The following is a 17,874-nucleotide window of genomic DNA, read 5'->3' as shown; positions in this document are numbered from 1 at the left end:
GTGGCCGTTTACTTCCAAGTCTTAAATGCGGCACGCCCATAAAAACCGAGCGTTTCAGGACCTAGGCTCAAAACCAGGGTAGAAAATAGCCTATTACTTATTCATTTTGATGTTTTTGAATGTAAAAACCAAGCGAATGTCATAAGTTGACCTCAGACAACAATATAAAAAATTTTTTAAAGCCAGTTTATGACCCCTTTAAAACGTTTTCCTTCTGCATTAAATGTATTTATTTTTATCAAGGAAAAATAAAACAAGACAAAAATATTGATTATGAAAATGGTTTAAGTGAATATGAATGCAGTTAGCCATCTAGCATGTTCTAAGTGGATAAGAAACATCATGCGGACAGGTTCTCTGATATTTTCTTGTGCGCTGCGTATTTAATGGGTGAATTACCACATGAGTTTGACATGATTGACATGATTGACATTATGGGCCCTGAGGGACTGTTCAAAAAGAGAAGCATGAAGTACAGAGTTGACTCAATGTGGTGATACTCATGGCTGGGGAGTTCAAAATAGTGCTCATTGAATAATACATTCTCATACATTACTGATGTTCTCGAATCATGAGGTTCAGCAGTCAGTGGTGATATTATCAGTATTATTAGTTGTAGTATTAGTAATATTTCCCTGAAATCATGCTTTGTGGATAAATGTGTACCATATTCAAATGCGATCCTCCTCGTTGCTTTGCTTTGACATCTTTGATGTCTTGGTATCATGGTCACGCATAAACCCTCTGAAGAATAACTTTTTTCTGTCTGTAGTTTCTGTGAAACTATTGAAGAACATGATTAGGCGAGGAACGAAAGCTCATAAAGAAACAGAAGGGGAGAGATGAAAGCCACCTATGTGGAATTTCAAAAAAACAAACTCCCACTCAAATCGTGTAAATGAAAGTTTTTCTGAGAACAGTGTCTTTGATGGACAGTTTTGTGATTGATATCATGCTTGCTTCAGTCAGAATTACAGCCTCCTGGTAAACCTTCACTTGACTTATCTGATTAAGAGAAGGCACAATGTTTGAGAATAAAGATGACGACAGATTCAGAACTCTTTTCATGTTTGGGCACAACAAAAAATCACTTTACTGGCTTTTATAGAAAAATTCTGTAAAAAAAAAAAATGCTACAGTAAAAATTTTTTTTTTTACGGTGTTTCATTTACCACATATGGTGAAAATTCGAAACTGTTTAACATCGTTTTATGTTGAAATGTTTTCATTATCTATTAAAGAAAATTAGGACAATCTTAACAACCTACTGTAAGCCTATTTAATTCTTAATATAATAAAGAAAGCAAAAACACAAATGCTGCCGACTAACATCGGTTAGCAAGTCCTGACAATGTTTTAATTTTACAATCTTAGCTTAGCTAGTTTAGTTTAGTTTAATTTATTTCAGTGTTATGTTTCAGTTAATAAATCTACTAACAAATTAAAATAACATGAAGTAAGACACATAATGGATTGACATGCATAGCCTTTCTAAATTGTAGAAAAACTGGGCACACAATGTTAACGTTTAGCCTACTTAGCTTTAATTTGATGCAATAATAGAAGCCTACATTTGTTTCAGTTCTAAATTTGTACTGTAATTTCAGTATTGTGATTATGAATTTGTTTAACTACAGTGTTTCACTTGAATTGATCTGCTACATAACAGAGAGAATAAACTGACACTTTTCAAAGTCTGTGATTATATCGCCACTTAGCTGTAAAAGGCAGCAAATACACGTCCCCGACTCCCCAATTTTGCCGGCGGCAAAAGTATTATTCTGGTTGAGTACCAACTATATGTACATTTACAGTAAAATGCAGTCAAATGTATGATTTTTACAAGTAAAAACAGTACAAGGACATGGATGACACATAATGATTATGTTTTATATAAATAATTTTGTTTCATTTCTGTTAATGGTAATGTACAGTACATTAGGGTGTTTTATGGACAGGCCACTTTCAATGAACTCTGATTCATCATGTGGCTTTCTATTGTACCGCCTGTATTATTATGATTTGTATCAGTACATTTTAATGTACAAACTAGATTTTAGTAGTTCAAGTAGATTTCTAATACTTATCATGTAACTTAATGAAATACAGGTTGTAAAATACACAGGCACCAATATGCCATCCCGTAATAGTGGAAACATTGTGACCATAGTTTTTACAGTAAATTTCTGGCAACCACAGCTTGGTTTTATTTTTACCATACATTTAACATGATATTCTTTACAGAGCAATTATGAAAATGTAAGGAAGATGTAAGCATCTAAACACACTCCATATGTGACGATTGGGTTCTGCTTAAACCACTTATGACCTTTCCCCAATAAAAGAACACAGTTTAAGACTTAAACTTGACCTTAAAGATTGTCAGGTTGTTAGGGATAATCAGTTTAAGATTGTGTATGTGTGTGTGCCCAGTGGTTATGAAACCGTTCTAGTTCTGCAGAGAGTCCATTTCCGCTCAGACTCAAAGGGAAACTAATATTACCTAAGTGGATTCTTTTGTTTCACATGGTTTTCAGAGCTTGACATTTGATTACTGAAGGAATGTTCACTTTTTCACCCAAATGTATTTTATATTCAATTAGACAAGAGTTCAAAACAGCACGAGGCCTTTGTCTGTGGAACGTCTTGAATCCTATTTAATATAACTTATCAACCTATTTTCTAAAATGGGTGCTCAAACTGCTTGAGTGTAGAGAGTAGAGATTGTTTTTTAATGTGTGTGGAAGGAGATGGTCGCAATGCTCCGTGTCCGTCTGCTTTTCATTGTGCGAGTGCATCGGAGCCCCTAAAGAGACGACACTTACTACGCATCGACAGCTTTGACTGTGACATGGATGAGCAAAGCTGACCGAACATACTGTAACAAGGGCGGGCAACGCAGACCTTCTCTTGCTGACAGACTTCCTTCGCACTTTGATCCTGCCTGACCCGCAGTCCGGGAGGCCGAAGGGAGACGTCTCTCCCATTTGTTCAGACACAGCATGTGTACAGAACAAAAAGGTGGAGAAAGGAACTTCTCTTTTTGTAGCGCTAGGGTTTTCCCCTCTGAATTGTACAATTGCAAGTCCCCCCATCCGCCCTTTCGGTTTGAAATGCAAAGTTAACAGATTTACCCAGGCCCTCAAGCCCTGCACGCTCGCTCCTAATCTATTCTAATGTGTCAAAAAGCCTTTCCTTGGAGTTACAGAGAAATTTCACACTCAAGTTGTTTGTTAAAGTCATTCTGAATCATGAGTTTTAGGGGAAAAGTAAGTTTATTAAGTAAGTGACTGTTCAGAGAAGCTACTGGACTACTGGTTTACTTCACACTTTGATTTGGTTTAATTCACTACAGAGCTGGTTGTGTGTGATGTGTGCATATCCAAATGGTCATACGATAAGGTTGGGTTACAACAGTTGGTCATATGCACTGCTCTTAAAACTTTTATTGTACATCTTGTTGGTAATGTTAATCTTTAGTTAGTAGCATATGCTTTAGATCTGCCTGTCCTTTTTTTGCGTTTAAGTTTTAGTTCAAGGGATAGTTCATCATTTTCTCACCCATATGCTGTTCCAAAACTTAGTTTCTTCTGTGGAACACACACACACACACACACAACCTCGGACAGTTACAGTAAGGCTCTGTTTACACCTGGTGTTAAGATGCGTTTTGGTCAATCGGATCACAAGTAGATAAGGGAGACACATACCTGTTTACATCTGGTGTTTTAATCCGTCTCTTTTGTCCACTTTCAACCACTTCTGGCCTGATTTCTTCGAGGGGAGGATAAATGTATGGATTTTTTCAGATCTTTTGATCTAATGGAAAAAATAAGCTTGTACAATTTACATATGTACGCAGCCGGAGACGACGGAAAAACATATGGAGAGCAGCAGCTTTAGTTACGGCTCTGAAAGCCACAAGTTAGAAATCAGGAATGGTGAGAGAACATTGTGCTTGGTACGTTTTTCGTCTTCAAACCAAACTTGGGTCTTTAGCTGACAAAGTTAAAATTCTTGTTTGTCTAGTGCACTTCCCATAAGGTTAGGTCAGTAGGCGGAGAATAGGCGGTCTTTTGCGGCTGTTTGATCACATGAGCGTTTACACTAAGAAAGCAATCCTGTCGAATGCGTTTTCAAAAAAAATCTGGAAGTGGTCAAAAGTGGACAAGCTCAAAACGTTTTAGACCCCATTTACACCTGCATTTAACGCCGTTTACTTGTGATCCGATCGACCAAAACGCATCTTAATACCAGGTGTAAACAGGGCGTATAGGTCTACTTACAATAAGGTGATAAGATCTATCTTTAATAGTTTATAATTTTTCGTAAAATCTAGAAAATGAAATACTATGAAAATTGTTTCATTTATGACTTTTGTTTATCATTAGATTTAGTCTTAGTTCTGTATCTAATACAATGTGATTTTCGTTGATCGAGATCTGGCAGCATCAGCACATTTTTCCTCTTGGGCGAGTGATTCACGGACTGCTTCCCCTGCATATGAAATCCCCCATTTGCCAGCAAACCAATGAGAATTCGAAACAATTATGACGATACATAACAACAGAACGTGGGCGCCAAAGCTGTTGTGGATCCGCTTACCCGAAACCCTCAGGTTTATACAGGCCGCATGCCCCTGATTTTTTTATTTATTATATATATATATATATTTAAAGGGATATTTCACTGCTGGAAAGATGAATGTGTATTTAAATTGAGTCATTTATGTAGTAGAAATGTGAAATTATTTTAGAAGTTGGTGACTTCTAGACTGAGAAAAGCTAGAAAATGTTTTTTTGGCTCATGTGGATAAAAGACAACAACTCCCAGAATGCACTTACTTTGCTGCCCTACAAGGACACTCCCAAGCCACGCCTACCATTTACAGAGGGCAGTATGAGAAGAAATGATACAACTAGGCTACTAGTTGACACGAAACTGAAAAGATGCCGTTTTATCGTGAGATCCCACCCCCTATGGGCGGGTTGAAAACATGTGGAACTAGCTCCTACTACTGGCTGTAGTCTCTAGCCTCTTGTCAAAAAAGCCTCCGATGACACAAAATGAGTTTTTTTTCCAGACACACAATACAGAAATCTCTTGTCTCAGGGGGACATGAGGGAGGGAAGCACAGTCGTTCGAAAATACTACCGGGTTTCTACTGAAACAAAGCTTAATGCTAATCGGTAATATATTGTGAATAATGTTTCATCTGGTTTTCATTTGTAATAGGGCTGTAATAATATAAGATTTTCTCCACACATTTATAATGGCTAAATGAATTCACAATTACGGTAGTACTGCAATATCTTAAAAATGTAAAAAAAAATTAAGTATCTATCAGTCAATTTCTTAAATCTTACCTTTTTGTGTTTTTTTTGGCCAATGGATCACACTCAAAAATTTTAATGTAGGAGGCGGAGAGAGTGTTTGTAAATGTAACTACTGTATACAAAAAGAGCTTGATCTGCACTTCCTGCAGACATGTGTCAAACACCTTATCTTGTTTTTGTTTCTTTTACAGAACCCCAAAAACTTTTTTTCAAGTGCAGGTAGAATGTCTCGCCTTCACTTGTCATGTCCTCCGACATTTTGACCGGCAGTAGTAGCTACACGCTGCGTCATCATTTAATTTTTTACGCTTTATGATTGAAACCAGCATTATGTTGCAATACCACCACCTACTGTGTTGGAGTGTCAACCAGATGGTGCTGGATTATTTACAATATTACTCTATGTGCAGCCTTTACACAATATCACTATTTAATTTATCGCAGTTATCGTCAGTAGCGTTATATTTTGACGCCCCTAGTTTGAAATTATGAAAATGAAAGTATAAATGTCAGTGGGTCCATTGACCCCATTGACTTTCACTGTATGACTAAAAATCTTGTGGTCATGGATCCTTCCAATACAACTGACGCAGCGGCAGCTACAACCATGTCACTTCATTCATTTTAACACACAATTCGTATCTCTCAGAAGTTGTGAACATATGTGCCTACTTCCATGGTTTCACTGACATAGTTTAAGACTTCCATAAAACAGAACTTTCTTAATTTGTTTGCACAGGGAAATCTGTGATGTGCCATTTCATAGCAATCTTCTCCTACCCATGATTTCACCCTCAAATAAAGGAGTGATTTCCTCTCCTCTAATCTAATGGGTGTATAATTTGCCATGACAATATAATTATTTTTAGGGTCCTATTTGCATTTCCAGCCCTCTGCTAAGTAAATGTTAGGGTTTAAGGTCTTTATAGATAAATTAATAATATCAAGTATTTAAAATAGCATGAAACATTTAAATTGAGTAATTTCACTTCCTGAAGGGCACGTTTAGGGTATTTTACATTTGCATGCAGACAGATACATCGGCCCTAATCACTGAGACGCAAAATGGTAGTTAAGAGTGTGAAATATTTCATGGGGCCTTTTTCGGGTCTATCTGATTTTTGTGTCATGAAGCCTGAGGTATTATTCTTGAGATAAAATAAGAAAACAAACTCCTGACTATGCAAGAGTGTTTTGAGCAGTAATAACAGGCCATATTTATGTCTTTAAAGAACAAGCCTCTGCCTCAGGCATGTAGTTTCATTCTCCTCATCATGTGATGGAGACAGTAATTGATTTCTCATTCTCTGACTTAAGGCAGTAACCTAAAAAGAAAAGCATAGGTTAATGACAGCTGGTTTGTAGGTCAATAATAGAGAATTTAACACTGGTGATCTATTTGAAACAGACTATTAGACTTTGATTTTCTAATATGTAATTGTAACTGGCACAGTCACCTTGGAGGAGTCATTTACTTCTGCCCTCTTTAGCTATACAGTATATGCTCAGACGGCAATACAGTAGGTTATCAGCCAATTCATATTTTTGAATACGTTGTACAAGAAATCAGGTATAAAACCTCTGATTATTGAAGCTGGCAAAATATGGTGTTAAGCATTTTTTTCAAAAATAAAATTACTATATTTTATCTTCACTCTCATTTCATTCAAGGTCACACTAAATAAAATTTGATTAATAATAATAACTTACTATTGGCTGCCATGCTTTGTCAATTTGCATGATTCATTTGATTTTCAAGTTCAGTTTTAACTTTTTACTTCTTACATTTTGTCAAAGATAGTGTATTTTACAGCAAATAATTCTTATACATTTGTACAACATAATTTTTGGTACTTGTGTATTTTTTAAGTTTTTTGAAAAATGTTTAAATTGTGAAAGAATATTATTTAGAATATTAATTACAAGATCTGTATACTACTATATATACATTTGCCATTTGTATTCCAAGTTACAGTTAAAAGGTGTTTTAAAGTAAAACACATTTTAACATTAAAAACGTTTTCTAAAGAAATTGCGCACATTTGTCACCATGTTTATAGAACCAGTTGGTTTTAACCATAGATTCCCGGGATAAAAAAAATTCTTTCTGACCCACTTACTTCAGCAAACCACCTTAACCATGAAACCCATCTAAAGTACATGATGCAACGGTTCCTTTCCCCACACAACCAAACACTTCCTCTCTGAATTCATGAAGAGATGGGCATCACCACAAGATTAAAACATTTTTATAGGCACATTCACTTCACAGACGTGTTTAAAATGTGCAATTCTGCTTGAGGCAATGATGTGCTATCATGAAGTGTATTACTGAACGTTTCATCATGAAATTAGAGTCTCTTTGGTCTTCATTTAGCTGGTTAGTTATGACAGAACAACCTTCTATAGATGAATAAAATCAGCCAAATATTATAGAATGGAAGTATCTCTTTGGTCTTTTAATTCAATCAGACAAAGCACCAAATGCTCTACAGCTAGGATTTATTTTGATCTTTGATGGTTGTCACTGGGTTTGTGCTTATTTTCATTTTCAATAATCTTTTTACATCTAGAGAAATCAAGCCTGTCCTCAGGCTCTGTGACACAGCCATTGTTGGACGTTGAATAGACTTCTCTGTGGTGAGCTACAGAGCCAAAGCACCCAGGAATCGGGGGACACAAATCTTTCTGATTTAGACTCCGTCCCATGCGGCCCGCTAGCATCAGCACAATTGTCTCTACACGCGTCAGACTGCCCATCACTTCTCTCTGTCCAGTCTAACAAAATAATTTATTCCCTACTCTTGACTCTAAATCTCAAAGCTTTATTAGCCATAGTTTATGAGTGGATATGGTCTGGGCACGACCAACTGATGGTTGTTGCACTTGCCCTGTGGATCGATCTGTAGTAGACAGGCTGCATAATTACTGTACTTGTGCTGTGAGATGCGGGATGGTTAAATTGTGGTGCTTGAAGGTTCTACGCCCCCTGATGTTCACTAGGACCACCTCTCAGTGTAACATGTCTGTCCCATCATTAACGACCATTAGTTAACGACCAGCCAGTTGCCAAGCTGTGATGACAGTAGTTCAGTGGTTTGTGCTGTTGTATAACTTGATGTCCATCAAGGTTTGGAAAAATTCTGAATTTAAAGAATTGGCTCCCTTTAAATGAATGATTTGGAAATTTAATTAAATTTGCTGCAGTGAGAATGAATGAATGAATGACGTGAGTGAGTGAGTGGGTGGGTGAGTGAGAGAGTGGGTGGGTGAGTGAGAGAGAGAGTGAGTGAGTGAGTGAGAATGAATGAATGAATGACGTGAGTGAGTGAGTGGGTGGGTGCGTGAGAGAGTGAGTGGGTGGGTGGGTGGGCAAGTGGGTGGGTGAGTGAGTGCGTGAGAGAATGAGTGAGTGGGTGGGTGAGTGAGTGCGTGAAGAGAGTGGGTGTTTGAGTGAGTGAGTGAGTAGGTGGGTGAATGAATGAATGAGTGAGAGGGTAGTTGAGTGAGTAGGTGGGTGGGTGGGCGAGTGAGTGCATGAGAGAGTTAGTGCGTTAGTTGTGTGGGTGAGTAGGTGGGTGGGTGAGTGATTGTGTGCGTGAGAGAGAGAGTGAGTGGGTGAGTGAGTGCATATATGGGTGGGTGAATGAGTGGGTGGGTGGTTGAGTGAGTGTGTGAGAGAGTGAGGGGGTGAGAGAGTGAGTGGATGGGTGGGTGGGCGAGTGAGACCGTGAGAGATTGAATGGGTGAGTAGCTGGGTGAATGAGTGCGTGAGAGGGTGGGTGGGTGGTTAAGTGGGTGAATGAGTGAGTAGGTGGGTGAGTGAGTGAGTGAGTGAGTGGCTGGGTATTTGAGTGAATGAGTGGGTGGGTGAGTGAGTGAGTGTGCATTTGTGCACTGTGGGAAATTCTTCCACCTTGGTCAGGCCTATAAAACAAACTTTTAAATGTATTAATTAATTTAAAAACATTCAAAAAGTTTGTCAAGTCATCATTAAACGTATGTGTTGTTAAACTGCTAATGTATATATTTTTTCATTTATTTAAAAATATATATTTTTAAAAACTTAAAAAAGGCTGTCAATTTATCTATTTATTTCTTATAGAATTCTGCCAGCCCAGCTGCGACAGGCTCCAACGCCCCTGTTACAGGCTATCGCCGCATGGTCATCCCAACCCAGCCCCCTCTAACCGCCACAAAAAAATCCACCCCGAAACCACAGGCCCCTCCGACTATCCCTCCTCCAGCTTCATCTTCTCCACGCCCCCAATACCAGCCTGCGCCCCAGCCTGTCCCAGCATCCTACACCACCGCCTCTACTCCGAGCCAGCCAACCTTCAATGTTCAGGTCAGGGCCGCCCAGCCTGGACCCCAGCAGCAGCCGGTCCGTGGTCCAGCCCAGGTACAGTACATGCCGGCTCATCCCAGAGGCCCTGACTTTGCATACGGGCCTCCTCAGCCGGGATTCTGCCCTGCTCCATCTGGAGGCTACCATGACCAGCACTATGGTGGAGCTCCTGGTTATGGAGGTCAGAACACATGGAGAGCAGAACCAAGTCACCATGCCCCTCCTCCACCCACCCAAGGGTACCAGCCCGCTCCTCCGAAAAAAACCTACATCACTGATCCTCCTGCCAGCTTGGCACCCTTCGGCGGTGGGCCTTCTGTTCCTCATAAGGTAAGGGCCACATCTATGTTTCAAATAAATAACAAACAAAAACAGATAGAAAAACAAATCCATGAAAAGCTTACTTAGAAAAGCATTCAGGCCCATAATTAATTCTATTATTTTAATGAATTTATGTAATTATTTTCTCTGTGATACGTGTATTTTAAAGCACTGAAACACATATTGGGCCCTATTTTAACAATCTGAAACGCAAGTATCAAGCGCGAAACGCAAGTAACTTTGTGGGCGGGTCTTGGGCGCTGTTGCTATTATACCGGCGGGATAAATTACTCTTGCGCCCGACGCAAATCTAAAATGGGTTGGTCAGTAGCTTCATTATTCATAGGTGTGGTTTGGGCGTAACGTGAAATAAACCAATCAGAGCGACATCTCACATTCCCTTTAAGAGCAGGCACGCTTGTTCTATGGCGGATTGCTATTATAACGGCGGATTTGCCAGGCGCACGCCAGCAGCGGTTCACATCCGAGGAGACCGACGTTCTCGTCAGGGCCGTAAAAGACAGAGAAGTGACATTGGGGATGGGAGAAACCCACCCAAATTAGCTTCGGTTAAACAGGCGTATGATAATTTGGGTAAATGTGTAAGCTAGATGTATGCTTTTATAATAAACCATCTATCTATCTATATCTATCTATATATATATATATATATATATATATATTAGGGGTGTAACGGTTCACAAAATTCACGGTTCGGTTCGATACGATACACTTGTGTCACGGTTCGGTATGGTTCGGTTCGGTACGTTTTCCATAGGCTACAGCAAAAATAAATAAATGCCAGAGAAATTTCCTTGAATTAATTTTTTTATTATTATTATTTTATTTAACATCAAAAAGTATAGTTTTTTTTTTGGGGGGGGGGGGGTTACTGAGCAATAATGGAGCTATACTTGACTCTTCTTATGAGCATATAAAACAAAACAGCTCCTTGGACAAAATGAAATATAATATTGTAGTAGTAGGCTAGTTATAAACAAAGGTTTATTTTAGTTCAGATTAACATTTGAGGGCAGCAATATTCATAATGTCAAAATAAAACAGACGTAATGTTACTTGAAAGCATTATAGCCCACTATTCCTGACAAACTTCCATACCTTGCAGTTAGTGTTACTACAGCAAATCCATTCCATGGTGAATGTTGCTGATCTGTGGACACTGGATAGTTCATTCATGGCACGATGTTTCTTCCTGGTTTCCACGTCAGCGCTGTTTGATCCATTAATAACAGAGAAATGTGCATGTTTCTCACTAGATCTCGCAGCGATGTTATTACTTCAGTGGCGAATTCAAAAAGCATTTGAAATTCAAATGCTTTCTTTACTGGTCTGGATCTCTTAGCGCTGTGTGGTGTTGCTTGATCAGGCTCGCGCATAGGGCTCGCGAGTCCCGCTTCACAGGTCAAAACTGATAAACGGTCCACACAAACACAATAAGAGTAGCTCAGTTTCGTTCCTTACATTGCATTTGCCAGTTGATGTTGTGGTCGCGCCAGCCTCTATGAGCGCGCTTGCCACCCGCGACGCGCCTTCATTTGAAATAACGAAATTTTGGTCGGCAGAAAAAATGGTCCAACAAACCGTTAGAAAACCGAACCGAAAGCCTCGTACCGAACGGTTCGATACGAATACGCGTATCGTTACACCCCTAATATATATATATATATATATATATATATATATATATATAAAAATTTTAATAATGTATGATTTGCAAAAATGAAAACTGCTGCTTTTCTGTGTAGATGAGAGAATTAAAGTGTATGCGCATTGTGCACACGTTACATTAATTATGGCCAAGCATGCACCCTTAAAATAGCATATGAATATCATGCGCAACGCTATTTGCAGGTTTAGAAAACAATTCCGCCACTGACCAGGAAAAACCTAGTCTAAAGTCAGTGGCGGAATTGTTTTCTAAACCTGCAAAATAGCACCAGGGAACGTTTGCGCTGAACCGCCCCGGGGAGCGCAAGTATATTTCCTAGTTTACCGACGTGCGTCTGTGGAGGGAAAAGTCCGCTGTGCGTCGGTGCAAAATAGGAATGATACATGCGTCGGTGTACAAAGTCAATTGCGCTGGGTGCAAGATAGGGCCCATTGAATTATTTTAAAATGGCATGCACTATCTTTGTCACCGGATGAAATGTTCTTTATAGGACAAAATGGCCTTACTATTGGCTGCTACCTGTGTATAACTTAAATTAATTTTTTGGGATAAAAGAACACATGGATTATTATTCAAGTTGTGAATCTGTAGGCCAAATGAAAAAAACAAAAAAACAAAGAGCAGTTGAAGAAGTTAATACGAAAAAGTTCAAAACAATATTCAAGCATTTGTGTCCAACACATCTAGGAAAGGGTTCAGGTCTTGTGAAGGGTCACCACTCACCCTTGTGAAAATTAAGTATACATTAGCGATTAAACTAATTAAACTAATATACTTTAAGCTAACATACTTAAGTGTGAACTGAATGTAATGTTTTCAAACACTTAATTGCATTGCAAATAAATTAACATGAATTATAGTTTAACTTTATATTAAATGCAGTTACGACTGAAAGTACATCTTTATATGTCATTTCAGAATTATATCTATTGTCTGCTTTATTTACTGACAAGCATTTGTGTAAACTAAAATATACATTAATGCAATTTCTATTGAAACTTTTCATGTAATTTTAATTGTATTTGTAATTACACATTTGTATTAATGAAGCTGAATTTAGGACATTTAGGATATATTAACTTTAAATGTAATATTAACACACTAAAGTTATACTTATAATCAAGTACTTTACATGTTCTTTTGTATATTACTCAAAATAAGTGTGCTTTAAATCATGACAAAATAGTATTAAAACAATTACTTAAAATGTACTTTAAAGTAAAACATCTAATTTTACATTATTGCATTTTGCACTCTTTAAAAGAGTACTTATTAGGTTAAGACACAGAATCCAGAAAATTCACTCTTTTGTAAGTGCACTTAATTATATTATCTGCAAGTATGCAAGTGTTTTTTGTTTTGTTTTGTTTTGTTTTTTATTTGTCTGTATGGGAGTATAGAGTTTGCCAAAAATCTTGATCTTGGAATGATGTAGGATTTTTATAGTTAGATGACACAGAAAGTGTTTTAGATGTTTAGATGTGATGTAAATAGAACACAAGTCTCACATATGTCAAACATACTATTCATTTATTTGCATAATTTGTTTTAATTATTATTATTCAAATAATACAATTTCTATGCTTTCAAATAAAACAGATGAAATAAATTGGATTTAGAATAGTACAATTAGAGCATTGATTAAGGGTCTGAATATCTTTGGAAGACACTGCAAACCAGAAAGGATATTCTGGAAATATACTGCTCATTTTTATCCAATAGCAGGCCGTGATAATGGAAAGGTACACATAATCACACAGCTGTCCTTATTCTGTGCACAATGAAAAATGCATGAAAATACTTTGAAAGTGTGTATCTGTGTGTGTTGTTTGTGTGTGTATGTATGAATAATACATTTGTGGTAATTAATTATCTGTGTTCGTGTCCTATGATTGTGTGTTTAAGCTTGTAGTTTGTGTTTTTTATGATTTATTGATTGTGTATGAGAGAGGGAGAACATTTTCAAAAGCTGGTTACCACACAAAACATGCTCATATTTAAAATTAAACCTTGAATCTTTGTACAGTCATAACAGCTCATTTAAAGCAACGGCAACTTGATTTTATGTTTCACAGTAATGTGTGTGCGCGTATGTGTGTTAAAGATCATGAGTGAGTGTAAGTGGCTCATAAGTGTGTATGCTTTACTTAGTGTTTGTGATTTAATTGCTTCAGATGGCAATACAGCAGGGAGCTTCTTTGCATCCTTCATCGAAATCTTCGGAATAAACAGTTATTTTAACCTTTATGAATTGTTAATGCCGACTTCTCTGTAGGGCTTTACACTTTCTGACTCTATTTGTCTGAATAAAAACAGAATGTTTATTTTATCTTATCTCACACATTCATATTTCTCTCACTTGACATCTAGTTCTAACTTATTATTTATTGAAAGAGAAATGAAGATGCTTTGTCAAAATATATTTATATTTGTTTTATGGATTTGTGTCAGTTTAACTGAATTCTCTTTAGTCTTAGTACCATGCTTCAAAGTAAGTAACTAGTAAATGGTTAGGTCATACAATTATTCATGTTTGATGATGCCCATCACGGTTTTGCAAACTGGGAGCTGCAAAGGAGCAGAAAATGAGCATTTAACTGCTTTAAATAAATAATTAATTACATACAGTACAGTATTTTACAATGGTCTGACTGAATACTGGATTCTGACTGGCTGAAATGCATGAGATAAAACTGGTCAATGCATAGGTAGTTCCAATCAGTTGAATCAGCATTCTAAATGAATGTGCTGCCTTCATTGAAGCACACGCTCACACATACAGACAGTGGCTGCTTCTGAAATCGCATACTCTCTTGAGTAGATACTTATTTTGAATAATTACTTCTCAATCGCTAAAATAGAACCTTCTATACAGTATGAATGTAATCCGTATGTACTAGATTCACCATGTTGTCATTATCATGTGACACTTACTGTATATCAGTTGCTTCGCTTCACTGCCATTCACAAATCCTCTCCCGTGGCCTCATGGGATAGTGAAGAGTCCATTGTATGCACACGATGCACTTGCCGGAAGTAGTAGGTCATCTGGGTACCTTTTGCCTACTCTTTTATGAGTACTGTGAATTCAGACATGCTTCTTTTGTCACACTGTTTTTCGCCTACTATATAGTAGAGAAGTTTGCGATTTCAGATGAAACCAGTCACTCAAGAGATGATGATCACCCACACTAGTGGAATAGTGCTTGCATATAAATGTAATCTTACCAAACTATTTGATTTTACTTTCAAATTCTAGCTCTAACGACCTGTAGATATAAAAATGGAAATGAACCATTATTTTTATTCATTCAGTGAGTTTTTTTTGTGCTGCAAACGACAATGACAAATTGTCCATTCTGGCAAGCTCTCATGGTATAAACAGGATTATATAGGCCAGGGGTGTCCAAACCTGCTCCTGGAGGGCCAGTGTCCTGCAGAGTTTAGCTCCAGTCCTAATTAAACACGCATGAACCAGCTAATCAAGAGGTGCGTCTCAATTGGCATGATTATGCACTATTCTATGACGTTTTCTAGTATAAATAGTGCGAGGAGTGTGTTCACACTGAAAATTCCAAATAGAAAAAGTACACTTTAAATACCCTGATGATACGGACGGGGAGGGGCTATCAGACTCCGATGTTGAAGGACAAATTAACCGTATAAAATTCATACACTACAGGGTTGAGTACATAGTGTATAGTGCGTCATTTAGGACAACTAAGGTCTTCAGGTTCACTAGAAAATTCCAAGCAAGTGTGTTGAAGCTGGTTGGAGCTACACTGTGCAGGACAGTGGCCCTCCAGGAGCAGGATTGGACACCCCTGATATAGGCTAGCCTATATACTTTGTTTCTTCACTATCAATTTCAAACTTTTACCTTCTCACTGGTAGTTCTAAGGTAATATTCTCTGTTAAAAAATTTATAATGTTACTGTAGTGCATAAAAAAAAAAAAACATAGTTTCATCTTAATACAAAGTAAGTATTTTCCAGATTTTAACAGTATAGTATATTTTAGAAAAGAACTGCCCTCTCCACTTTTTGAAAAAATGCACATGCGCAACACTCTACCTGCTCCCGAGAGGGAACGCCTATTAAACGTGTGCACGAGAGACGGCTAGCATCGCTAATCATAGCTTACATTAACTTTTACTAGCAGTGATTTTAAATGGATTTCTCCAAATAGCATGCCAAACTTTACCTGTCGAGTAGAAACTTCGCGACTGAGGCATCAGTAGGAAGCCCCACCTGTGCTTTTAGTGCATGCCAGCGTGTGAAATATTCTCCCAAAAACACTCTGGTCTTGTTTCTTTCTTCAGAGGCCTTTCTCTTCTTGTCATACAATACGTAGACACTTTTTCTCTTGCGACCCATTTTGAAAAAACCCGGTGAGAACGGCGAGCTTCAATTAATGGCTGAAACCGTAGCTCACCACACATATACACCTGAAAGTGCGCATGCGCAGAAAGCGAAAACTACCTAGGGACGAGCACGTACGACGGCCTTACGTAAACATATCACCAGAATGATTGACAATTAGGAGGACCAAAGTCCACCCGGAAAAAGAAAATCCTCCAATATACCTTCAATAATTTGTTTTTACTTTAGTGCAATAACAATATAACTTGCATTTGAAAACAACATGTTGATTTTATAAAATCACACTTATTAATTTCTCTCATACAGTATAAATGAGTCTTCATTCATGAAAATATAGCTGCCTTTATGTTGTAGGAAGGGGGTCCTTTCCAAAGGGATCATCCCATATATTTTGGAGCCTAATTTAACATATGCTGTATGTCATTGATAGTCAGGTTCTTAGGTTGAAAAACTCAAGACTTTAAAAGCTGTGGTGCCCATCTTGACTTTCTGAAATTCAACTAGGCAAGAGAACATCGGTCAGAACTAGAGAACAAACAAGGTGTTGACACTGAATGAACAATGAATGTTACATGGCAGTTTCCTGTCTTAACGCTGGTCTTCCCCCTTGGCAGAACTTCTAGGTCACTACCTTCGAGTCCTCTGCAGAAAGACAGCCTGAGGCGCCTGAGAATCTGTTACTCTTTTTTTTTTAAATTTTCCAAGAATATCTGGTAATGTCTTTCACAATCAGCCCAAGGATGTAAAACATCCAGTCCAATTAGAGTAGTACAATACACTGTTATTAATATATAAGAGTGATGGGATGATAAGTGGCAGGCACTTGGGATGTGTCTTTTTCCTTGTGTCATTGTAGGTCCTTCTTGCTCCACACAGATTATAATGGCCTTTTAAGTGTCTGTCATTGGTTTATTTATTGTGAAGCTGAAAATATGCAGTGCTTTGCAAAAGAAACAACACGTCAATAACTTTGCGTTATTCAAAAGTTCAAAAGGACAAATAATCTTAAGAAAAAAATGACTTTTTTGGAGTTGCCTCAGAGAGCTATTATACTGGCTGCTTCATGAAGATGGCTATTGCGGTCTTCGTGTACACTCTCTCCATAGCCACAATCTGGGGAAAAGAACATACCCTTGAGCCCACACTAATTCAAGGATTTTATGCACTAGTACAAACAACTGCAGCCCCAGCATTTGGGAATAGCTCATCAAGGACTGTGTTTAACTAAACACAAAATAAATACCACAATGTCGGGCACAGCCTCATGTATTAAAAAAAACAAATTAACATTATTCGAAACACAAGTACATTATGTTGTGAGGTGGCAGCTCAAATCCCAAAATAGTGCAACAGAACAACAAAAGATGATGTTGTACGGCTCTTTGAATTCTCTTTGATTCCACACATCCTCTCCACCCCCACCCAAATATTCTTATTGAATTCATTTTCAGTATGTTCTGAACATGAATACAGATTTGTTGTGTCTGTAATTTATTCATATAAGAATGTTGGCTCCTAAACACTGAGTTAAAGAAGAGCATGCTTTAAATGCCAAATTATCCACCAGATCTCATTAGTAATTGTAGATATTTTTTTCTTTTTGCATAGGCACTGAAACACACATAAAAATATGTACACTCTATGTTCAGTCTGTATGAAGGGCCGTACTAACTAAATGACTGAATATGTATCATGACAAAAAAAAAAAAAAATTCATCTAGCCATTTTTGTGTGGCTGAGATTACTTGGCCTTGTCTCATGGTGAGCTGTAACTGGATTTTAATTAAGTGTGTGCTT

General features: G+C 37.7%; 1 protein-coding gene across 3 annotated transcripts in view; it reads left to right on the top strand.

The window, feature by feature from the left end:
• Window positions 1–17,874, top strand: part of lpp (LIM domain containing preferred translocation partner in lipoma) — a 192,281-nt gene that overhangs the window by 107,166 nt on the left and 67,241 nt on the right. For all 3 annotated transcript variants that reach the window (XM_082190220.1, XM_082190218.1, XM_082190219.1), the window contains one exon: window positions 9,442–10,014. In XM_082190220.1, coding sequence (XP_082046346.1) covers window positions 9,442–10,014 — 573 coding nt within the window. The remainder of the gene's footprint in view (window positions 1–9,441; window positions 10,015–17,874) is intronic.

The sequence above is a fragment of the Leuciscus leuciscus genome, assembly GCF_965113295.1.
Source record: "Leuciscus leuciscus genome assembly, chromosome: 14".
Lineage (NCBI taxonomy): Eukaryota > Metazoa > Chordata > Actinopteri > Cypriniformes > Leuciscidae > Leuciscus > Leuciscus leuciscus.
This window is presented reverse-complemented; position numbering and strand designations above follow the sequence as displayed.